Source organism: Cherax quadricarinatus, chromosome 11, assembly GCF_038502225.1.
Source record: "Cherax quadricarinatus isolate ZL_2023a chromosome 11, ASM3850222v1, whole genome shotgun sequence".
NCBI lineage: Eukaryota > Metazoa > Arthropoda > Malacostraca > Decapoda > Parastacidae > Cherax > Cherax quadricarinatus.
In genome coordinates, this window is record NC_091302.1 from 4,908,385 (window position 1) to 4,933,505 (window position 25,121).

The 25,121-nt window shown below is 38.9% G+C and overlaps 1 protein-coding gene across 4 annotated transcripts in view; it reads right to left on the reverse strand.

The window, feature by feature from the left end:
- Positions 1 to 25,121, reverse strand: part of LOC128687488 (nuclear pore complex protein Nup214) — a 147,393-nt gene that overhangs the window by 51,250 nt on the left and 71,022 nt on the right. For all 4 annotated transcript variants that reach the window (XR_011391858.1, XM_053774953.2, XM_070083914.1 and 1 more), the window contains 7 exons: positions 23,712 to 23,899; positions 12,594 to 12,755; positions 11,352 to 11,516; positions 9,623 to 9,769; positions 5,591 to 8,554; positions 2,170 to 2,222; positions 1,188 to 1,301 (listed from right to left, as the gene is read on the reverse strand). Coding sequence is in view for 3 of the 4 variants with exons in the window: in XM_053774953.2 (XP_053630928.2) it covers positions 1,188 to 1,301; positions 2,170 to 2,222; positions 5,591 to 8,554; positions 9,623 to 9,769; positions 11,352 to 11,516; positions 12,594 to 12,755; positions 23,712 to 23,899 (3,793 nt within the window). In the remaining variant the exon portion in view is untranslated. The remainder of the gene's footprint in view (positions 1 to 1,187; positions 1,302 to 2,169; positions 2,223 to 5,590; positions 8,555 to 9,622; positions 9,770 to 11,351; positions 11,517 to 12,593; positions 12,756 to 23,711; positions 23,900 to 25,121) is intronic.

Below are 25,121 nucleotides of genomic sequence, written 5' to 3' on the forward strand. Positions count from 1 at the left end.
ACGGCAATCGCCCAGGGAGGTACTACCATCCTGTCAAGTAAGTGTAAAACGAAAGCCTGTAATTGTTTTACATGATGGTAGGATTGCTGGTGTCCGTTTTTGTCTCATGAACATGCAAGGTTTCAGGTACGTCTTGCTACTTCTACTTACACTTAGGTCACACTACACATACATGTACAAGCATATATATACAAACCCCTCTGGGTTTTCTTCTATTTTCTTACTAGTTCTTGTTCTTGTTTATTTCCTCTTATCTCCATGGGGAAGTGGAACAGAATTCTTCCTCCGTAAGCTATGCATGTTGTAAGAGGCGGCTAAAATGCCAGGAGCAAGGGGCTAGTAACCCCTTCTCCTGTATAAATTACTAAATTTAAAAAGAGAGACTTTCGTTTTTCTTTTTGGGTCACCCTGCCTCGGTGGGATACGGGTGGTTTGTTGAAAGAAGAAAGTTTATAATTTTTCTAGGTAGTAGGTTGGTAGACAGCAACCACCCAGGAAGGTACTACTGTCCTGCAAAGTGAGTGTATAACAGAAGCCTGTAATTGTTTTACACGATGGTAGGATTGCTGGTGACTTTTTTTTCTGCCTCATAAACTTGCAAGATTTCAGGTATGTCTTGCTACTTCTACTTACACTTAGGTCACACTACACATACATGTACAAGCATATATATATACACACCCCTCTGGGTTTTCTTCTATTTTCTTTCTAGTTCTTGTTCTTGTTTACTTCCTCTTACCTCCATGGGAAAGTGGAACAGAATTCTTACTCCGTAAGCCATGCGTGTTGTAAGAGGCAACTAAAATGCCAGGAGCAAGGGGCTAGTAACCCCTTCTCCTGTATATATTGCTAAATGTAAAAGGAGAAACTTTCGTTTTTCCTTTTGGGGCCACCCTGCCTCGGTGGGATACGGCCGGTGTGTTGAAAGAAGAAAGAGTTTATAATTTTTGGACTTAAATTAGGGGACCATTCATATTCAAATGAACAGAGAGATCAGTAATGACAGTCGAGTAATTATACAAGAACAAAGATTGTTATATAATAACAGGTGAGACTGGTAGAATTAAGCAAAGGTTATTTTGGTGTACCTAAGTCCTACATTTGTTAATTATATTAAACTAGTAGAATACTGAATAAATAATAAAGAGAAAACAAAGAGAGACTTGTCATGAAACAATTTAACTCACTGGACTGTGGTTTAATGGCAGAAAATGCAGTAGAGCCAAAGACATTCTTGCTGGCACTTTCTTCACTTGGTTTACTACCAAGTCCACTAAAGAAGCCTCCTCCACTCTCTGTGCCTGTATAGTGCACAGAGAAGCAAATGTGATAAATAACAGAGTATGATGTTGCTAAAAGTAAACACAGTGAGAGGGTAATATGGGACCAGAGAAATAAAAAATTAGTTACAAATTAAGAGTCCAAAATAAACAATGTAGAAATTCCTGGCAATGAAACATTTCCTCTGTTCATTAATCGCATCCCCAGGCCTCTTCTATATTACACTTGTCTTCCATTTTTAATTCATAATCACACAAAATCAGAAGATTTACTCTATTTCCTGGATAATAAAATATAACCAGGAATGAGTGGTTACGGTTTATGTTGTCCCAATAATTGAATCAGAATATTAAAAACCCATAAAACAGACTAGGGGGTGTAGAGGGGCTTTACCTGTTCTCAGGAAAATTGGCAAAAATTTAATATGTATTTCCACTACTTCTGGTCCTAAAACCAACCAAAATTATCTTCCATTCTATCAAATGATACCAAAAATCCATAAAAACTATTCCAGAAAACAACTCAAATTTTTTGGGACTTGAGCTGTCGGAATGTGAACAAGGTAACACTTGTGAAGGGATTCAGGAAAAATGGTTAACCAGACTTGATTCCTGGAGGTGGAAAATACAGTGCCTGCACTCTGAAGGAGGGGTGGGGATATTTGCTATCTGGAGGAGCATCTGAACTGTAGTATTGGTGTGCCTCTGTCAAGACAATGATAGACTGAATGATGGTGAGTGTTTCTTTTTTGGGTCACCCTACCTTGGTGGTAGACAGCCAGTGTTTTAAAAAAAAAAAATCATATCAATTTAGATTTTCCAAGAGTGTTATAGTGTAAGGTAGTAAAAGTCTAGGATGATTGGATGATCATAATCCAATAACACCCACCTGCTCCAAATCCTGCTGAGGATCCAAACAGCGAAGTCTCGGGTTTACTTGTGCTGTAACACACAATAAAAATGCTTGAGCTTTTATTAAATGACTTAAATAGAGAAATAACTGAGAAATTCATCATGAATGTAGAAACCCTAGGGAGGAAGCAGGATTTAAATTTGTGGTCCAACAGTCCTGGTCACACAAAAGGCTGGTAACTTTGAACTACTTGTCTACCAGAAGAAACAAAAACTGTGTAACTTTATTACATACCGTATTTTCAATCGTAACTTATGATATTTGTAACAAACAAAAAGCCATCATCTTAGGCTTTGCACATTCATGATGAATACATACTTATCTGTTATTTCCCAAGATATAATTTAACAATAGCAATATAGTACTGTATAATTATAAATAAATTATGAAATTATGTTCTACAAACAAATCAAGTACGTACCAAACACACAATATCATGTTTCTAATGGTGAAAAACATAAATACAGTAAACTCTCTAATTAAGGGACTCTCACTGAATGGATTTTGGGAATAATGGAAAAAAAAAAAATAGCTAGATAAATGGTGAAAGCATCAAACAAAATGGACAAGTGATTTCAATTCTGTATTTTTTTCTATAGCTATAGTGTCTGGTTGACACAGTAACATAAAATCTACTCATTATTTTCACCCTATTAAGAGTTCATTTACTAATAATAAAACCTCTTAAAGATTATAATTAATCTTCTAAAAATAACCCTATCCTTTAACATTACGTACATTTTTTTGTGGTGATGTTTCTAGTGATAGCTATGGTTATTTATGCTACATTCTTATTATTAGGTTACAAAATAAATTGTATTAGAGCAACTGTTACTTAATTTTCTTAGTTTACTATTGTTAGAAAGCAACAATGTCTAAACTACTGTACAGGAGGGCCCCGCTTTATGGCGTTTCACTTTACGGCGTTCCACTAATACGGTCATTTCAAATTATGACCAAAACTCGCTATACGGCTCCCCCCACCTGACTTTCTAATACTATCACCGCGCCCCACCCTGTTTGTTTACATTCTTTGTGAGCTCAGTAAGCACTAAGTCTCTCCATTTTGTCTGGAAACTCCAAAATTTCAAATGTTTTTAAAAGTTATTTCATATTTTATATATACTCTGATAATTATACGTATGTATACCTGTACTTAAATAAACTTACATACTGTGCTGGCATGCAGGTACACATTAAAATCAGTAAGAGTGTCTTACGTCTCCAGACGTCATATTAGTAATGATAATAATAATCATCGAGTCTCATTTAAATGTCGTATATTACGTTAAATACACATTTTCATTAATCCATCTATGATATTTTTTCAAAATTATATAATAAACACGATACATAACATAAAAAGATGATAAATACACCCCACAATAGAATAAATAAACATAAATATGAGATGTGGTAGCAGACGACTTGCATAAGTGATGCCATATTAGAAATGATAATAGTAATAATCACCGAGTCTCATTAAAATGTTGTATATTACGTTAATATACACAGTTTCATTAATCCATCCATGATATTTTTTTCAAAATTATATAATAAACACGATACATAACATAAAAAGATGATAAATACACCCTACAATAGAATAAATAAACATAAATATGAGATGTGGTAGCCAGATAACTTGTACAAGTGATGCCAAGAATAACATTTTCTCTAATCTAACATAAGAGAAAATGTGTTACTGGGGGAAACTGTAGAAAATTATTCCTTTCGTATGTATGTAAGTAAGTTTATTCAGGTATACACAAATACAGTCACATAGATTATCATACATAACAACATATGTGTAGAGAACCTGGGATAACCCAAAAAAGTCAGAGTGACTTATTTCCATTGCCTTCACTCAGAGCATCATTTCTTCTCAAAATGATGTTACATGAGAATAGGAGTGTTCTTCTTTATTTATTCTACCGTATCAATGTAGAGACAACCTGTACACAATGTAACTTGTACACAAACCAGACGTGTACACTTCGTTTACAAAACTTACCTTCGCATGGTTTGTTTACATAACTCTGCGCCTGTACTCTCTCATGCACTCATTCTTTCTCTCTCTCATTTATTCGTTTTATCTCATTTACTTACTCCTGACCCTACATTAAGACTACAAATATTTTAAGGTAAGTAATGAGTGAACTGTATATACATTTTATCACTCTGGGATGCTTATATGTAATAGAATATTGTGTAGGTGGGTTGGCCTGGTATGGTAGCCCGGCTGACTACCATACATACCACACTTGATTTTTTACAGTAAATACTACTCATCTCACCCTATATTTTAAGGTAAGTAATGAGTGAACTGTATATACATTTTATCGCTCTGGGATGCTTAAATATCATGGAATTGTATGTGTGGGTGGGGTGGCCTGGTATGGTAGCCTGGCTGACTACCATACATACCACACTTGATTTCTTACAATAAATACTACTTGTCTCACCCTAGATTAAGACTATAAATATTTTAAGGTAAGTAATGAGTGCACTATGTGTGTATTGTACTTTTTTATTGTTTTTTGATGCCTGGTTCTATTGCTAACTTAATATATGTTAGTGTAAACTTGTTATCTAGAGTTTGTATGCATTTGTAAGTGGAAAAAAAGGGTGTTCCACTTTACGGCAGTTTCCGCTTTACGGCGGTAGCCTGGAACCTAACCAGCTGTATAAGTGGGGCCTTCCTGTACATATAAAAAGACCATTACTTTATTTTAGTAATGCCAATATATAACAATCCAAGCAATCCAAGAAACAGCAAGTGTGTCTTATTCAACACATAACAGCGAATTGATTTCTGCATGATGCCAGATGAGGCTTAAAATTTAATGTCATTCCCAGTTAGCTTCGACCTAATAAAATTTCTGCTTCAGCCTCGCTGTTCAGGTACCATGCTCAGCTCTGAGCATTGGTGACAAATTCCCACATTTTCTCCCATTTTTTTATCCTGCTGGATAATAGATCATGGCTCCAAACAAGAACTTTTTTTCACTGAGGATATTCTCTGGCAGTGGGTAGAGTCCAGTCACTGACTAGTGGGGTGTAAGTGTCTGGCTCTGCTTGGGTTTAGGTGGAGTTTACCTGGGAAGATCTACCTCACTTAACTGGGAAAGCTGTTCTTCTTTTGTTTCCAAATAGAACTTTTATTCTTTTTCCTATGACAGCCTACATTTGGGCAACATTTCCTTTCTCAAGACTGAGATGTAGGGGCTGATACAACCACCGAATCTAACCATCATTAATTTAAATTAACTGCCAATAACAAAAATACATAAAGGGACAGCTTATGTCTGGCTCTGAGGAAGCTGTTACTATCTTAAATAAATAGAAGCAATACATGCATTCTTTATCTCGAGGATGGGCTGAGCAATTACATTACCTGGTTGTGGAAAATGGAGAAGAGCTGGCTGCTGAGCTTTGGCCAAATACTGATCCATCACTTCCACTGTTGAATCCTGAACTTATTGTAGGTTGACCAAATACAGATGACCCAGATGACTGTGTAGGTGTCCCACCAAATATTCCTGTTCCTTGTGATGTAGCACTGCCAAACAATGAACCACTTTGACCAGAATTGCCAAATACTGATCCTGTTGTGGTTGGTGTCCCAAACAAAGAACCAGAACTTTGAGAATTTTGTCCAAATCCGGATGAACTTTGTGTTGCTGTCTGTCCAAAAGCTGATCCTCCTGTGGTTGATGTAGTATTTACACTGAAGCCACTGGTAGCAGTACTTGGAGAACTAAATGCTGAGCCAGAACTTGTTGTTGTGGTTCCAAAAGCAGAAGTTTGTCCTACTGTAGGGCTAGAGACGGCAGATGATGATGCACCGAAGAGACTGCCTGTAGATGATGCACTCGAGAGAGAACTGCCAAATATGCTGCTAGTTGTAGGAATGGAACCTGTGCCTTGACCACCTCCAAGCGACAATGTTGTACCAAATAGGCTTCCACTAGATGTTGTGGCTGTACTTGAAAAAAGCCCTCCACTTGTTGTTGTGGCTGTACTTGAAAAAAGCTCTCCACTTGTTGTTGTGGCTGTACTTGAAAAAAGCCCTCCACTTGTTGTTGTGGCTGTACTTGAAAAAAGCCCTCCACTTGTTGTGGCTGTACTTGAAAAAGGCCCTCCACTTGATGATGTGGCTGTAATTGAAAAAAGCCCTCCACTAGAAGTTGTGGTTGTATTTGCAAAAAGCCCTCCACTTGATGTTGTGGCTGTACTTGAAAAAAGCCCTCCACTAGAGGTTGTGGCCGTACTTGCAAAAAACCCTCCACTAGAAGTTGTGGATGCAACTGCAAAAAGCCCTCCACTTGATGTTGTGGCTGTACTTGAAAAAAGCCCTCCACTAGATATGGATGAACTTGCAAAAAGCCCTCTACCTGGAGTTGGAGAAAAAATCCCTGCACTTGTTGTTGAGGAAGAGGTACTGCTAATGGAATTAACTAAACTATCAGTAGATGAAGGTGTGCCTCCTAAACTGTTTCCATTTGATGATCCTAATTCACTGCCAAACATACTTATAGATGACGTCATACCTCCAAAAATACTACTAGACTTCGTAGCTGCAGCAGTAGTAGTTATAGTAGTAACAGTAGCAGTAGTATTACTAGCAGCAATACTTCCAGAGGCTTCAGATGCACTACCAAATAAACCCCCTGTCATACCTAATGAGCCTCCAAATATACTAGATGATGATGTGGGTAATGAAAATAGTTTCAAAGATGTTGGAGATCTGTTATTTTCAAACAAACCTGAGGATTCTGATTCTTGGGATGTTTCAGGGGCATCATCTGAAGGTGCTTTGGTTAAGCCTCTGCCAGTCACGCTACTAGTATGTTTATTGAAAATACTAGAGGAAGATGATACCAAGGGAACTGCTGTTAAAGTACTAGTAGGTGCTGCTTGAATTTCAAGTTCATCTGCAGCTGATGTTTCCAATCTAAAGGAAATAGAACCACTTTGAAAGGGAACATTATCTGATCCAATATTTGCATTTGAAACCGTGTCTGAATCAGTTGATGCTGAGGAGGCCGAATCTGATTCAGCAGTAGGTGTTGTTTCAGAACTAGTAGAAGGCAAGCTAGAGATGGAGGCTCCTGCCAAGTCTGGGCTAGTAAATGGTATAGCAGTGATAGTTAGGGATGAATTAGAAGAAATATCAACTGTTCCAGGTATCATACCACTAAAGAGATTGCTTGGCTTGGACAGTGATGATGAAACTGAAGAACTTCCTGGCCCAGACAATGACCCTTCAGAGTTTGTAGAGGATACTGAAGTCAGCTGACCACTGGCTGGTGTGGAGGACTTGAAAATAAATGGAGTATCACTATTTGTAGTGCTAAGAGTTGTAGATTTGAAAGCAAATGAGCTTGAAGTTACATTTGCCTGAGATGCTGCAGAGAACTGAGAGGCAGTCGTTGTACTGGTTGATTCAACTGCTGTTGAGGGAAGCTTAAAGAGAAAACTTCCAGAAGGTGCATCCTGTGCCTTAGCAGATGAGTTTCCTGCCGAGACAGCAGAGAAGACAGTGGTTGGAGGAGAGAAAGGTGTAAAAGAAAATGGAACTGAAGACGGTAAAGTGGTTTTCAGTGAAGATAAAGATTTAGGAGTGAAATCCTTCAAAGAAATGGCTGCTGCATCTGTTGTTAAACTTTTAGCAACATCAGATGTCAGGTTTATGCTAAATGCATCCCCAAATATAGACTTCACCTCAGAATGTGAGGCGGAGCTTGGTGGGGTTGCATCAACGGCTGTAGTAGTTGGCACTTTGGACACTAATGAAGATAAGGCCAGTAATGGACTTGCAGCTTTCATCCCAGTTACCAGTTTATTGTCTGGGGTCTGAGGTGGTGTTACATCTTCATACTGAGGCTTGGCAATACCAACAGATTCATTTCCAATTACTCTGTTATTACCACCACTTACACTACTAAAGGTAAAACCAGAGGTTTTATTTGCTGTAGGCACACATAATGCTGAAAATTTATTATTTTTGGATCCTGCGTTGGAAATGGAAGACATATCGCTACCAACTTGTGGTAAAGGAACAAACTGACTTGATGTCTGGTCAACAGAAGCCTTTACATTACCAGGTATACCTCTTACGGTCACTGCATTTTTAGGTGTTTCAACACCATCTTTCACAGATGACAATTTACTAATTCTATTGGGAGTAGAAAATGTTTGTGGCCCAAAGGATGTGGACATGGAACCGTCCAAGTTAGAGGGAAACGACTGCTGCATTTGCTGTGATGTAGATCTATCCGGTAACCCATTTTGACCATAAGATAAGGAGAGGGTTTCAAGCGAAGTGAGATCCATCTTGGGTATGTTTGAGCATTTCCTGTGGAAGGGATATCAGTTACAACAAACTGTATTTTGTCTGGTTTAACTTGGCACTTATTAAGGACAATTATTTATGAGTGTTGTATTTTTGAACACTTATATGACTAAGCAAACCAAACAATGGATTCAAGTTAGATAAATTCAGATTTAGAGAGGCCAGAGGAAAAAACTGTTTCAGCACAAGTTGCAGGTGAGCAGAACAAACTGTGTTATGTAAGCTAACAACTTGAGTAGTTTTAAAAATAGGTTAAACTAATTTGAGTAAATCCAAGTTTATTTTAACATGATACATTGTTTATACAGAAATGGGTGACACTTAGAGAGCTTGTTGCAAGCCTATAGTTATGCAGAGCATTTTGGCCAAACTTAAGACTACAAGGGTGTATCACTGTACATTATTAAAAGAAATAATTAGTTGGGATATAGTCTAGTAAGTCTATAGGTACTATTAATACACATTAGATGACATTATAGGTACTATTTTGCACATTAATTGACATTCAATTCAGGAACTTGAATTCACTTCAGTTCAAGAACTCAAAAAATTGATTTTGGTTATAGTCTAGTAAGGTTGTAGAAGCAATTTTTTACATTAGATGAGAGTTAGGCATGAGAAGGACTCACTTTACATGGGCCAACAGGTCTACTGCAGTGCTCCTATATTAAATTTTTGTTAATACACCGACCATATGTTGTGTATCTTTATATGTGTATGCTTCTAGACTGTTGTATTCTGAGCACCTCTGCAAAAACAGTGATAATGTGCGAGTGTGGTGAAAGTGTTGAATGATGATGAAAGTATTTTCTTTTTGGGGATTTTCTTTCTTTTTTGGGTCACCCTGCCTCGGTGGGAGACGGCCGACTTGTTGGAAAAAAAAAAAAAAAAAAAAAAAAAAAAAAAAAAAAAAAAAAAAAAAAAACACCGACCATCTCCCACTAAGTGACTAAGGCAAGGTGATCAAAAAAGATAGAAACTTTCACTATCACTGGCTTTGTTCTATACTTCCTGCCTGAAAACTTCTAAGCATTTCTGAAGCTAAAAGAGGTTAAAATAAATTTTACTTACCTCAGAGGAATGATCTTTCTTTGAGAGAGAACCTTCTGTAGCTTGGTCTGCTTCTGAGGAGGGAGCATTTTAAGTAGAGTTAGGCGAGGACTTGTACTCAGTGTGGTCTCCCTCAGTGCTCTCTCAAGGTTAGCCAGACAATCATCACTGAAATCAAATAAAATTTAATAATGCAGTAGTAATAATGGGTGGTGAATGGTAGTTGGTTGCAGTGGTGAGGTGTGGCACTATGGTGGTGGATAGTGGTAGTGCTGATGGTTGATAACTGATGGCATGTGACATAAAAGTTTTGTATGACAGAAGTTATTTCATTACTAAATGGGTCCTTATCTGTCAAAAACATACATAATAAATCATTTCCTGGCAGACAAAACACTACCACCACCAAGTTTTCTTGTAGTTACAACATCTATTTTCTTGCAACTGTATTAAAAAATGTGATATATGGAGCAAAATTGTTTGCCATGTACTGCTATCTTTACTACACACAGGGGTCCTCCAACTTGCTAGAGCTGCAATCTGGTGTTTCAACTGACAAATTTGTATTCCATGAAAGTGATATGGTATAATAAACAATGGTACAAAGGATGTCACACATGTTCATGACTGCAGATCAACATTTATAAAATAATACATAGTTTTTTAACACATCGGCTGTCTCCCACTAAGGTAGAGTGACCCAAAAAAGGAAACACTTTCACCATCATTTACACATAATCACAGTCATTGCAGAGGCACCCAGATATGACAGTTTAGATGTCACTCCAAACAACCAATATCCCAAACCTTTCCTTTAATATTATTTCTTTTGGACCTCACATATACACTAAGTGCAAATTACTGTAACTCATGCATTCATAAATTAAATTCCTCTGTAGTTCTGTTACGGCAAAATATGCTTGTGCACTGCTAAGCAGTGAAAAAATTTTCATATATGGAGTTTTTCCATCTTTTTCTCATAAAATTTCTGAACCTAGTTTTCAAAAAAAGCCACCCAAAAACAACGTTGTGAGTAGAGGTTTCCTTGCAGCATGATGACATGACAAGCAGAGGTTATTTTGCAGACAGTGATGGATGCACTAAATTGATAAGTGACCCCAGGAGTTTTGGATTTTTTTTTTTTTTGAGTTATGATGTAGTCATTAAGCCTGTACACACTCATTAAGCATGTATACATTCATTAAGCATGTACACTCTCATTAAGCATGTACACACTCATTAAGCATATGCATGCTCATGCACACTTGCTTCCAGCAAGCGTGCATGAGCATGTCAGATAGGAGTGAAAGGAGACGAATGGTTTTTGGGATCTTACAAGCTGTTGGAGTGTGAGCAGGGTAATGTTCTGTGAAGGGATTCAGGGAAACTGGTTAGCCGTACTTGAGCCCTGGAGGTGGGAAGTACAATGCCTGCATTTTAAAGGAGGGGTCTGGGATATTGGCTATTTGGAGGGACATCTAAACTGTCGTATCTGAGCACCTGTACAAAGACAGTGATTATGTATGAATGATGGTGAAAGTACTGAATAAAGAAAGTTTTTTTTCTTTCTTTTTGGGTCACCCTGCCTCGATGGGAAAGGGCCGACATGTTAAAAAAAAAAATACATACGCACAAAACACCCACAAAACCATGCACACACACAACACAAACACACACACATTATTTTAGTACAATGATTGTCTCCCACCAAATTACAACATTTTAGATATAATATGTGGAAAATACTTACTCTTCATACTGCCGATGGGATGAAAGCCCAAAAGTCAGAAAACTGATCTGAAGGGCCTTGAGTCTGTCACACAGTGTATCTACCTGTCTCTCGCACATTCGCCGAAGGCTGTTGCATTTTCGAAGAGCTTGATAGAGTGTCTCTGATGCAGGTAACTCAAGTTTTCTGTTAAAGAATGTGAAAGCTGTGCTGACAGTAGTGAAAAAAGTTTCTGAAAGGACACTAGAAGTTTTACTTTTCAAGGAGTGGTTGAAAATGAAATGGTTTACACAAAGTATTAATTGCTACAACCACAAACTTTTTAACACTTTATGACAGAGTAAATATTTAAGGTGCAACACCAAAAGCTTAACTATGCTCCTGCAAACTGACAATCACAAGCCTAAACCAATTTTCAAGATTTATACCATCTAGAAAATGATAGCCTTTTTCAAGCCAAAATACTAAGAGGTGCCAGACAAGTGTAGTAATCCGTTCCAGACACCCAAATATATTAACAAAAAATACATTTTATAGAAAATAACTATAGTATGTATCCACCCAGAAAGGAATGAAAAAAAAAAAAAAAAAAAAAGACTATGAATTATTTAAGAAACAATACAATTGAGCAAAATTCAAGAAGAGCCAGGGAAATGTCCAAAGCAAACTAAACCCTGGAGAACAGGAAAACAAGCAGAACTATGAAAATTTCTCTCCAAATGAAAGCTGAAAAAACATGAAATATACAAATTATCCAAAGCAATAGAAGAACCAAAGATATATCACAGCAACATAAGTTAGCTCAAGATAAACTCCAGTCAACAATGGAAAAGAAAAGACTAAGCATAATCTTTTTTCTTTCAATAAACTGGCCGTATCCCACCAAAGAAGGGTGGCCCTAAAAATGTTAGCAGCCTCATGTTCCCGGCATTTTATCACTTCTTATGACACGCATTGCTTATGGAGGAAGAATTATGTTCCACTTCCCCATGGAGAACTAAGCGTAATATTTACTGCCAATATCAAAACAAGGTAAACCAGGAAACAAGTCTTAGTGTCATGAGAAATAAAGAAAAGACAGAGGTGTAGAACAAGATTTTATTGTGACATTTTATTCCCTAATCTTCTTCATTTGAGGTTAAATCCATTTAATATGCAAAATATGGGAATATTTATTGCTGACAATTAAGATTCCCAAGTGTTGACTGTGTGTCTTATTCATCAACTTGTTGGTATTGCATAGCTTCAATAAAGTCCACTTACTTTTTATTGTTCATATTATTTGTAAAAGCAGCCCAATCAAGGTGAAGTCTAGTATTTATTTCCACCATCTGACTCTGGAGATACTGATACAAAGAGCGAATTTCTTCCAGTTTTTTACGGCTCCGAGGGTCAAGGGGCCGTGATTGGAGGGACAAAAAGTATCTGAAAAATATTGTACCAAATTTTAAATTAACATTTTTTTTTAATACACTGGCCGTCTCTCACTGAGGCAGAGTGACCTGAAAAAGAAACACTTTCACCATCATTCACACTATGACTGTCTTGCCAGAGGCGTGCAAATATGCATAGTAACATGTTCACTGTAAAATACTAAATCTGTTGGTTACACAGCACCTGGGAAATGGAAGGTAATCAGGTTTGATCCAAGGAAGAGAAAAATGGCTCGACTTCCTCAGACCAACAACCCTTCACCAGCATCAAGACAATGCAAATGGCAAGAACAAAGTAATAAAAAGAGCAATGAATAAAAATAAACTGCCAACAAATGCATGCACTTGAATTCTATCTTTATGGTAGTGATTATTATTATTATACTCAAAAAGAAGCACTAAGCCTTTATGGCAGTGAGCATGTTAGATATGGGTGAATGGAGACAAATGGTTTATGGGACCTGACAAAATGTTGGAGGGAGAGCAGGGTAATATTTTGTGAAGGGATTCAGGGAAACCAGTTAGCTGGACTTGAGTCCTGGAAATGGGAAGTACAATGCCTGCACTTTAAAGGCAGGATTTAGAATATTGGCAGTATGGAGGGACTTCTAAACTGTCGTAAATGAGCGCCTCTGCAAAGACAGTGATTCTGTATGAGTAATGGTGAAAGTGTTGAATGATGATGAATGTTTTTTCTTTCTTTTTGGGTTTTTCTGTCTTTTTGGGACACCCTGCCTTAGTGGGAAGCAGCAGACGTGTTAAAAAAAAAATAATTAAACCAGAAAAAAAAGAATAACATGCTTACATCTATTTGAATTTAAAAAAAATAAAAGTGAACATAGATAACATAAGGTGAGGAGGGTATCAAATGAGTTAGGTAAAGAAAAACTGGATATCACATTGGAGGGAGGGAGTAGGGAAGAAGTGAATGTGTTCAGCTATTTGAGAGAAGACTCATCAGTGGATGGGTTTATGAAGTATGTACAAGGTTAACCATAGAACTGATGAAGGAAAAAGGGTTGGTGGTGCATTGAGGTATCTGTGGAGACAAAGAAAGTTATCCATGGAGGCAAAGAAAAGAATGTATCAGAGTACAGCAGTACCAACAATCTTAAATGGGTGTGAAGTATGGGATATAAATGCTGCAGAAAGGAGGAGGCTGGAGGAAGTGGAGATGTCGTGTATAAGGGCAATGTGTGGTGTAAATATTATGCAGAGAATTCGTAGTGTGGAAATTAGATGTGGAGCTACTAAAAGTATTATTCATTGGACTGAAGAAGGGCTGTTGAGGTGGTTTGGTCATTTAGAGGATGGAGCAAAACAGGATGACTTGGAGGGTGTATAGATCTGTAGTAGAGGGAGGGAGGGGTAGGTGTTGTCCTAGAAAAGGATAGCGGGAGGGGGATGAAAGAGGTTTCGTGTGCAAGGGGCTTGGACATACAGCAGGCACGTGTGAACAAGTTTGGAGTGAATGGAGACGAATGGTTTTTGGGACTTGATGAGCTGTTAGAGTATGAGCAGGGTAATGCGTATTTTTCAAGGGTTTCAGGGAAACTGGTTAGCCAGACTTGAGTCCTGGCGGTAGAAAGTACAATGCCTGCACTTTAAAGGAGGAGTTTGGGATACTGGATTTGGGATGAACTGTCGTATCTGGCCACCTCTGCAAAGACAGAGATTATGTGTGAATGATGGTGACAGTGTCGAATGATGGTGAAAGTGTTTCTTTCTTTTTTGGGTCACCCTGCCTTGGTGGGAGATGGCCGATGTGCTAAAAAAAAAAAATGATAGTTATCATATTACTCTTTTGGAAATTACAAAATACAGAAAGTTTAAGAAATTTATTACGCTGGTCTTCATTTGGAATGTTTTTAATTTTTATTTTTATTCATGGTTGCAATCTTACATATTCTTGGGCTTCTGGCTGTAAATATCTAAACCATTCTGCTCTATCATGTAAGGATTTTGAAAAAAAATACAAATTAATTAAAATAAAAAATATGAATTTTTAATAAATTGTTAATTTATTAAAATTAGGAAAGTAATCATGGAAAAGCACATTCTGTTAGTTTTACAAACATATGAAAGGATATGTTGTGTATCTTTACAGGTATATGCTTCTAAGCTGTTGTGTTCTGAGCACCTCTGTACAAACAGTGATTATGTGTGAGTGAGGTGAAAGTGTTGAATGATGATGAAAGTATTTTCTTTTTGGGGATTTTCTTTCTTTTTTGGGTCACCCTGCCTCGGTGGGAGATGGCCAACTTGTTAAAAAAAAAAAAATGAATTCCTAATCAACATGAATCAACTCAAATGATTTTATTAAAAAAAATATGCTCCTAGCCTACATATTGAATCAAAGGAAGGAGGACTGCTTTGATTTTCACTTGTGCTGTGCATCGAGACCATTACGTTTCAATGACCAGCAGTAATCCGCCATCATGCTGACATTCCAGTTGCCATGGTATCAAGTTTCCATGGTGCAAATATCCTTATGGAACTGCTCCCCTTGTTCCTCACTGTAGTCCCCACAATTGTTGGGAAAATAGTCAAGGTGTGAGTGCAAAAAGTGCATCTTCACACTCATTTTAGACCCACGTTGATGGAAACTTGAAATCAGGTCTTGGATCATTTTTTCGACACCTGCTAATGCTGTATCAATTCCCGAATCTGAGGGCCAACAAAGATTCCTGCTTTTAGCTTGCCTTTGAGGAAACTCTGACTCCGAAAGCAGTTCCATACTTGTTCAAGGCCTTCACAAAATTTTTCATAAGCTCTAATTTGATGTGGAGTGGTGGCAGAAGAATTTTCTTGGGGTCAACTAGTGGCGCAGTTCTCACGTTGTGATTTCCGGGTAAGAAGCTGGTTCTTGGTGGCCAGTTTTTTTGTTCACAGTGCTGGCTGTCTGCCCTACTATCCCAAAGACACAAAAATAGGAGAGCAATAACTTTTAAATCGCCACAAATGAGAAAATTGAAATTCTGGTACTTGATTGCGGATATTAGTGTCTTCATATTTGCGTAAGTTTCTGACATTTGGACACTATGGCCAATTGGCACAGATGCAGCTATGTTGCCATTGTAAAGAAGTACAGCCTTCAAACTTCTTTTAGAAGAATCAATGAAGCTTCCATTCATCTGCTTTGTATGACATCCCCATGTGTTCAATAAGGCCAGAAATATTTGAACAGAAAACTAAAGGTTCCTCTTTGTCAAAGAACCAAGTGAATTCTGCTTCACGATGATGGTACCAAGCATATGTTGTTCCTTCAGTCTAGAGCCAAGTAACTGTGCACTTTCTTTTGGAAGGTTAAGGTCTCTCACCAAGTCATTGAGCTCAACTTGAAGGGTTTGGGATCATCATTTGTTGGTGGTTCACAGTCTACTTCTATTTCCTTAGAATCACTGGCATTAGACTCCAATTAAATTTGCCATGTCTCAGGTTCACAGGTACAGGAATATCTTCAGTGTGGGGAACAGGCCTTATTGCTGAAGGAATCTTTGAGTATTATGCGATCTTTAGTCTTCTTGTTGAATCCAGCTACTTTAGTCATACAAAAGTAGCAGTCATCATGGTGGTTCATCTGCTCCTGCAATACCACTGGTACTCCAAAGGGCATACATTTAAGTTTTCCAACTGACCACATTTTGGGTTTATTGATGCAACTCTTGCAAGCTTTGTGTGGTGCTAATGGTTTGTCCTGGTTTCCAAGTTTGCAGCCAAAATAAGGAGAGTAGCAGCTTCAATAAAGGAGTAATGTTGCTCTGAGAATCTGAAGGGGTGAATTGTCTGCAGACATAGCAAAATATGTCTGGTGAATTTATGCAGCCTAGAGACATGTGTTGATTGAACTTTGTATAGAAATGGGTTTAGTTATTGGTAACACATATTTTAAGAAAAAGAGGATAAATAAGTATACAAGATATGATGTAGGGCAAAATGACAGTAGTTTGTTGGATTATGTATTGGTAGGTAAAAGACTGTTGAGTAGACTTCAGGATGTACATGTTTACAGAGGGGCCACATATATATCAGATCACTTTTTAGTTATAGCTACACTGAGAGTAAAAGGTAGATGGGATACAAGGAGAATAGAAGCATCAGGGAAGAGAGAGGTGAAGGTTTATAAACTAAAAGAGGAGGCAGTTAGGGTAAGATATAAACAGCTATTGGAGGATAGATGGGCTAATGAGAGCATAGGCAATGAGGTCGAAGAGGTATGGGGTAGGTTTAAAAATGTAGCGTTAGTGTGTTCAGCAGAAGTTTGTGGTTACAGGAAAGTGGGTTCGGGAGGGAAGAGGAGCGATTGGTGGAATGATGATGTAAAGAGAGTAGTAAGGGAGAAAAAGTTAGCATATGAGAAGTTTTTACAAAGCAGAAGTGATGCAAGGAGGGAAGAGTATATGGAGAAAGAGAGAGAGGTTAAGAGAGTGGTGAAGCAATGTAAAAAGAGAGCAAATGAGAGAGTGGTTGAGATGTTATCAGCAAATTTTGTTGAAATTAAGAAAAAGTTTTGGAGTGAGATTAACAAGTTAAGGAAGCCTAGAGAACAAATGGATTTGTCAGTTAAAAATAGGAGAGGAGAGTTATTAAATGGAAAGTTAGAGGTATTGGAAAGATGGAGGGAATATTTTGAGGAATTGTTAAATGTTGATGAAGAGAGGGAAGCTGTGATTTCGTGTATAGGGCAAGGAGGAATAAAATCTTGTAGGAGTGAGGAAGGGCCAGTTGTGAGTGTGGGAGAAGTTCATGAGGCAGCAGGTAAAATGAAAGGGGGTAAGGCAGCCGGGACTGATGGGATAAAGATAGAAATGTTAAAAGCAGGTGGGGATATAGTTTTGGAGTGGTTGGTGCAATTATTTAATAAATGTATGGAAGAGGGTAAGGTACCTAGGGATTGGCAGAGAGCATGCATAGTTCCTTTGTATAAAGGCAAAGGGGACAAAAGAGAGTGCAAAAATTATAGGGGGAGAAGTCTATTGAGTATACCTGGTAAAGTGTATGGTAGAGTTATTATTGAAAGAATTAAGAGTAAGACAGAGAATAGGATAGCAGATGAACAAGGAGGCATAAGGAAAGGTAGGGGGTGTGTGGACCAGGTGTTTACAGTGAAACATATAAGTGAACAGTATTTAGATAAGGCTAAAGAGGTTTTTGTGGCATTTATGGATTTGGAAAAGGCGTATGACAGGGTGGATAGGGGGGCAATGTGGCAGATGTTGCAGGTGTATGGTGTAGGAGGTAGGTTACTGAAAGCAGTGAAGAGTTTTTATGAGGATAGTGAGGCTCAAGTTAGAGAACGTAGGAAAGAGGGAGACTATTTCCCAGTAAAAGTAGGCCTTAAACAAGGGTGTGTGATGTCAACGTGGTTGTTTATTGTATTTATAGATGGGGTTGTAAGAGAAGTAAATGTGAGGGTCTTGGCAAGAGGCGTGGAGTTGAAAAAATAAAGAATCGCACATAAAGAGGGAGTTGTCACAGTTGCTCTTTGCTGATGACACTGTGCTCTTGGGAGATTCTGAAGAGAAGTTGCAGAGGTTGGTGGATGAATTTGGTAGGGTATGCAAAAGAAGAAAATTAAAAGTGAATACAAGAAAGAGTAAGGTTATGAGGATAACAAAAAGATTAGGTGATGAAAGATTGGATATCAGATTGGAGGGAGAGAGTATGGAGGAGGTGAATGTATTCAGATATTTGGGAGTGGACATGTCAGCGGATGGGTCTATGAAAGATGAGGTGAATCATAGAATTGATGAGGGAAACAGGGTGAGCGGTGCACTTAGGAGTCTGTGGAGACAAAGAACTTTGTCCTTGGAGGCAAAGAGGGGAATGTATGAGAGTATAGTTTTGCACTCTGAAGAAGGGGTGTTAATGTTGCAGTTTAAAAACTGTAGTGTAAAGCACCCTTTTGGCAAGACAGTGATGGAGTGAATAATGGTGAAAGTTTTTCTTTTTCGGGTCACCCTGCCTTGGAGGGAATCAGCCAGTGTGATAATAAAATATTACACTATTCTTATTATTAGAGAATAAATAACAAAAAAGGCACAATACCGTGACTGGAACGATACACAAATAACCCGCACATAAAAGAGAGAAGCTTACGACGACGTTTCGGTCCGACTTGGACCATTGACAAAGTCACACTAACCAGAGGTGGAGTAGGACGGCTATATATAGGCAGGAGGAGGTGATGGTAGTAGTAGTAGTACAAGAATGGTATATAATACCGACAAGATGAAATTAAGACACATGTGCAACACCCGGGCATCCCTATCGTAGACGTTTCGCCATCCAGCAAGCCACTGGCAGCAGCAGCAGCAGCAGCAGCAGCAGCAGCAGCAGCAGCAGCAGCAGTGGGAAATAAGGAGGACGAGCCAGTCAAATGCAAAGGAAGGGGAGCACTGCAAGAGAGCTAGGTGCCCACTGAGGGAGAGCAAGCGCACAGAGGTGCGTGAAAGGGGAAGTGGGAAATAAATGAAGAAGGAACAGAAACACGAGACAGAAGAGAGAAAGACAACCCAGAGGAGAAAAGGAAAGAGGAAAGGGGAAGAGGGAGAAGAAGAAAAAGAAAAAGAAAAAATAAGGAATTAGGTTAAGTCACGGGTGTTCTGAAGTTTGGAGCATTTTACAATGTAGTGGGAGAGGAAGGCATCTACAGAGACAAAGCCAGGGCTAAGGTTCATACAAGGAAAGTTGTGTATTAGAGAGGATTCAACTAGACGGCGACTGTTCGAGTTGGAAGTAGGGAAGACAGTTTTAGCAGAAGACCAGTCAATAGGATGGCTATGATCTCTGACGTGACAGAAAAGAGCATTGTTAGTGTCGGCAAGCCTAATACTATTTTTGTGCTCCTTAAGTCTGTCAGAAAGAGATTGACCAGTTTCTCCAAAGTATTGAAGAGGACAGGAGGAGCAAGAAATAGAGTAGACACCAGGAACATTTGCAGAGGGAGGAGAGGTACGAACGAGATTAGTGCGAAGAGTGTTAGTCTGGCGGAAGGTAAGCTTGATGTCTAAGGGACGGAGAGAATTGTTGAGATTAGAAAGACCGGAAATGTAGGAAAGGCAGAGGAAAGAAGAGTTCCCAGGAGTAGAGAGTTTGGGAGAGAAGAAATTGTGTTTAGCACGTGAGAGGGCAGAGTCTATGAAATGGGAAGGGTAGCCAAGACGGGAAAACGAATTATGAAGAGTGGAAATTTCTGCTGGAAGGAACTGAGGATCACAGATGCGGAGGGCACAGAGAAAGAGGGAGATAAGGACACTTTTCTTGACAGGGGAAGCATGATAGGAAAAGTAGTGAATGTACATGCCACAGTGCATAGGTTTTCGGTAAACGGAAAAGGAAAAACCTGTATCTGAGCGGTGGACATGGACATCAAGGAAAGGAAGCAAGGAATTAGATTCCCATTCAGCTTTAAACTTAATGGAAGGGGCAAGATTATTAAGAGCTTCAAGAAAAGGTTGGAAGAGACGAGTCATGAGGCCACAGAGCAAAGATGTCATCCACATAGCGGAGCCAGAGTGAAGGTTGCACATCGAGGGTAGGAAGAAGAACAGTCTCGAAGTATTCCATGTAAAGATTAGCAAGGACAGGAGAGAGAGGAGAGCCCATAGTGACACCGAAGGTTTGAGAATAATATTTCCCTTGGAAGGAAAAGGAGTTAGAGTCCACACAGAGGCGGATAAGATCAAGAAAGACATCAGTACGTATAGGGAGATGAAGAACCCCTACATGGGCCTTCTCTCTAAGGAAATCAAGGACATCATCAAGAGGGACATTGGTGAAGAAGGACTCAACGTCAAGACTAAGCATCTTGCAGGTTGGGAGAGAGCGAACCCGTTCAATGAAGTCTTGAGAGTGACGGAGGTGGGCAGGAGAAAAAGTACAAAGAAAGGGAGTGAGGGTTTTGGCCAGCCAAGAAGCAAGAGAATAAGAGACAGAACCTCTAGAGGATATGATAGGACGAAGAGGAATATCAGGTTTATGAGTTTTGGGAAGGCCACAGAAATAGGGAAGAGAGGGACAGATGACACGAAACCGTTGAACAAGGTCAAAGCCAGGAGGACAGAGGTTGGAGAGAGTCCTTAGTTTTTTGTTGAAAGTTCTCTTGATGCGATCAAGAGGGTTGGAAATGAGAGGAGTGTATGTACGTGAGTCGGAGAGCAAGACATCAGCTTTACGGAGGTAATCCTCGCGATCAAGGATAACTACTGAATTACCTTTGTCAGAAGATAGTATGACAATGTTAGTGTTGGATTTAAGAGAAGAAAGGGCAAGTTGGTAACAGCATGGAAGGTGGTGATTCTTAGAAAACAGACTAACAAGAGCAGGAAGGAGAGCGCCACGAAAAGTGGGCAAGTCAGGAAGATTACGGGAGCGAGATTGACGAAAGGAATCAAAAGAGCTAATCAGGGAAATACCAGCACGAGGAGTAGGCGAAGTGGCAAAGGAAAGGCCAAAACCGAGAAGTTCAAGCTCATATTGAGAGAGTGAGACAGAAGACAGGTTAGTAACACAGTCAGTGAGGGAGAATTTAGACCAAGGGCTAGCTGAGATGAGAAGTTGAAGTTTATTCTGTAGTATGGAAGAATGAATTTGTGTATTCAGGAGAGCAGTGTCAAAGGCAATGGTAGAGAAAAGGTTACAGAGATCCTGTGGTAGAGCCACAAAGAGAGCACGTTGACGTTGACAGAAAGTAAAGAAGGCATCTTCAACCTGTGATTTAGTAGAAAGAATGAGCTGTTGAAGTAGGAGACAGGCATGATCAGGAAAGGGAGTGCCCAGTGGGCTGGTTTTCAGGAAGTGGGAGAAGGAAGGGGGCAGAACTTCTTGAAGCTCTTAATAATCTTGCCCCTTCCATTAAGTTTAAAGCTGAATGGGAATCTAATTCCTTGCTTCCTTTCCTTGATGTCCATGTCCACCGCTCAGATACAGGTTTTTCCTTTTCCGTTTACCGAAAACCTATGCACAGTGGCATGTACATTCACTACTTTTCCTATCATGCTTCCCCTGTCAAGAAAAGTGTTCTTATCTCCCTCTTTCTCCGTGCCCTCCGCATCTGTGATCCTCAGTTCCTTCCAGCAGAAATTTCCACTCTTCATAATTCGTTTTCCTGTCTTGGCTACCCTTCCCATTTCATAGACTCTGCCCTCTCACGTGCTAAATGCAATTTCTTCTCTCCCAAACTCTCTACTCCTGGGAACTCTTGTATCCTCTGCCTTCCCTACATTTCCGGTCTTTCTAATCTCAACAATTCTCTCCGTCCCTTAGACATCAAGCTTACCTTCCGCCAGACTAACACTCTTCGCACTAATCTCGTTCATACCTCTCCTCCCTCTACAAATGTTCCTGGTGTCTACTCTATTTCTTGCTCCTCCTGTCCTCTTCAATACTTTGGAGAAACTGGTCGATCTCTTTCTGACAGACTTAAGGAGCACAAAAATAGTGTTAGGCTTGCCGACACTAGCAATGCTCTTTTCTGTCACGTCAGAGATCATAGCCATCCTATTGACTGGTCTTCTGCTAAAACTGTCTTCCCTACTTCCAACTCGAACAGTCGCCGTCTAGTTGAATCCTCTCTAATACACAACTTTCCTTGTATGAACCTTAGCCCTGGCTTTGTCTCTGTAGGTGCCTTCCTCTCCCACTACATTGTAAAATGCTCCAAACTTCAGAACACCCGTGACTTAACCTAATTCCTTATTTTTTCTTTTTCTTTTTCTTCTTCTCCCTCTTCCCCTTTTCTCTTTCCTTTTCTCCTCTGGGTTGTCTTTCTCTCTTCTGTCTTGTGTTTCTGTTCCTTCTTCATTTATTTCCCACTTCCCCTTTCACGCACCTCTGTGCGCTTGCTCTCCCTCAGTGGGCACCTAGCTCTCTTGCAGTGCTCCCCTTCCTTTGTATTTGACTGGCTCGTCCTCATTTCCCACTACTACCACTACCACCACTACTACTACTACAACTACTGATGAAATTAAGACACATGTGCAGCGTCTGGTTGTCTTTGTTATGGACGTTTCGCCATCCAGTGGCTTGCTGGATGGCGAAACGTCTACGATAGGGATGCCCGGGTGTTGCGCATGTGTCTTAATTTTATCTTGTCGGTATTATATACCATTCTTGTACTACTACTACTACTACTCCCATCACCTCTTCCTGCCTATATATAGCCGTCCTACTCCACCTCTGGTTAGTGTGACTTTGTCAATGGTCCAAGTCGGACCGAAACGTCGTCGTAAGCTTCTCTCTTTTATGTGCGGGTTATTTGTGTATTGTGTACTTATTATTAGAGTATTATGTTTGGAAAGTGCTAAACCTGGATGAATCATTCAGTGTTAACTGACATATGAGTACACAGTCTATCAAAGAGAAAATAACTAACTATATGAACCTGTCTGTAGGTGCAAATATCTTTTTTTTTTCTTACCACACTGTCCATCTCCCACTGAGGTAGGGTGACCTGAAAAAGAAACACTTTCACTACCATTCGCACTATCACTGTCTTTCCAGAGGCACACAGATACAACAGTTCAGCTCCCCCTCCAAACAACAAATATCTCAAACCCCTCCTTCAGAGTGCAGGCACTGTACTTCCCACCTCCAGGACTCAGGTCTGGCAAAGTAAAATGTAATACTGTACAGTACACCATTCTGAAGAATAAAAAACTAGTCTTTTAGTAGGATTTGACAAATCATTTTTCAATAGCTCTTCTCAAAAATTTCATCAATTTTTTTTAAGGGATTTCCTTACAATGTGTACCTCAATGGAGATCTTTTAACCATCTGTTACCCTCTAGCAGATCTCATTTCCTACAGCTATGCTCCAGGAACAACCAGCTGGAAGATGGAATATCTCTTTGCTTACAAAACTAGGGTTAATTTATACAGTGACTAACAACACTGAGGTAGACTTGTATGACAAGTCAATAATTTACACTTAAGCTGTTAATATTACCTTGGATTTTTACTTTTGTTCAGTTGTGCTTCAGCTTCTTCTAGCAGCGTGTAGCCTTCTAAGACCTCGGAATGCAACTGTGATATCTCAGCTTTCAGTTCTACTGTGGTGCACGACATCTGATTGATCCACTCCGACTCTTCAATTATACACTTCCGAATAGTCCCCATCTCTTGTTTTTCACCAATCTGTTTGGAAATTTCATTATTTATAAAAATACAATTCATAACCTCTATAGAATGTTGTATTTTGAGAAAGCAAACAAACCTAATGACAAAATTACAAGTTCCTAACAAATTAGGAAATCTGCATACTAATGATTACATAATTATCTATACTTTACAGTATTTTCAATTTTTTTTTTTAACAAGTTGGCCGTCTCCCACCGAGGCAGGGTGACCCAAAAAGAAAGAAAATCCCCAAAAAGAAAATACTTTCATCATCATTCAACACTTTCACCTCACTCATACTTAATCACTCTTTTCGCAGAGGTGCTCAGAACACAACAGTTTAGAAGCATATACGTATACAGATACAAAACATATCCCTCCAAACTTTCAATATCACAAACCCCTCCTTTAACCCCTTGACTGTCGCAACCCCCAATCCTGAGGTGTCTCCTGGTGTCGCAAAAAAAAAAAAAAAAAAAAAAAAAATTCTCATGAAATGAAACGAAATTTGATGGAAAACTGACGGAATTACGCTCTCGTAAAGTTAGCAACCTCGGTGATATTTACAAATCAGCGATTTCGCCCACTTTGAGCCCTATTATCGGCTAATTCCATCGTTTCAGTCGACCAAATTCATAGCTATTTCTTTAGAACTCCGTTTTTTCTATTGATTGAGTACAAGAAACTGCCCATTTACCAATTTGAACTACCCCATAACGTGGTCAGAAATTTGCAATTTGGCCAATTTCACGAAAATTAAAAAATACGACAATTTCAAAATAAGGTCCAGAATGAACAATGTAGACATTCCTGGCTCTAAAATAACATTTTCTTTGTTCATCAGTCATGTCTCCAGGCCCCTCTGATATTACTCTTGCTTTCTATTTTGAATTTTTATTCAAACAAAAAATAGAAGATTTACTATTATGCAGGCTATTGCAATACTGTAATAATTGTATAAATAACATCAACCCATTCATGACTGCATATTAGAATGGCTAGTTGGACATTTATTGGACAATGACATCATTTGTTTACTTTTGAACATCTGCAAACATCAAACATTTCCCCTACTTTGAGCTCCATTTCCAGGTTCTTTTTATAGTAAAATCAATCAAAATTACCTCTATTTCTATAATTTCCATTCTATCAAATGAGACCAAGAAAACGAGAATACAACCATAAATACTATACGAAAATAGACCACAAAGTCGGCATTTTAATTAAAAAAAAACGGTCG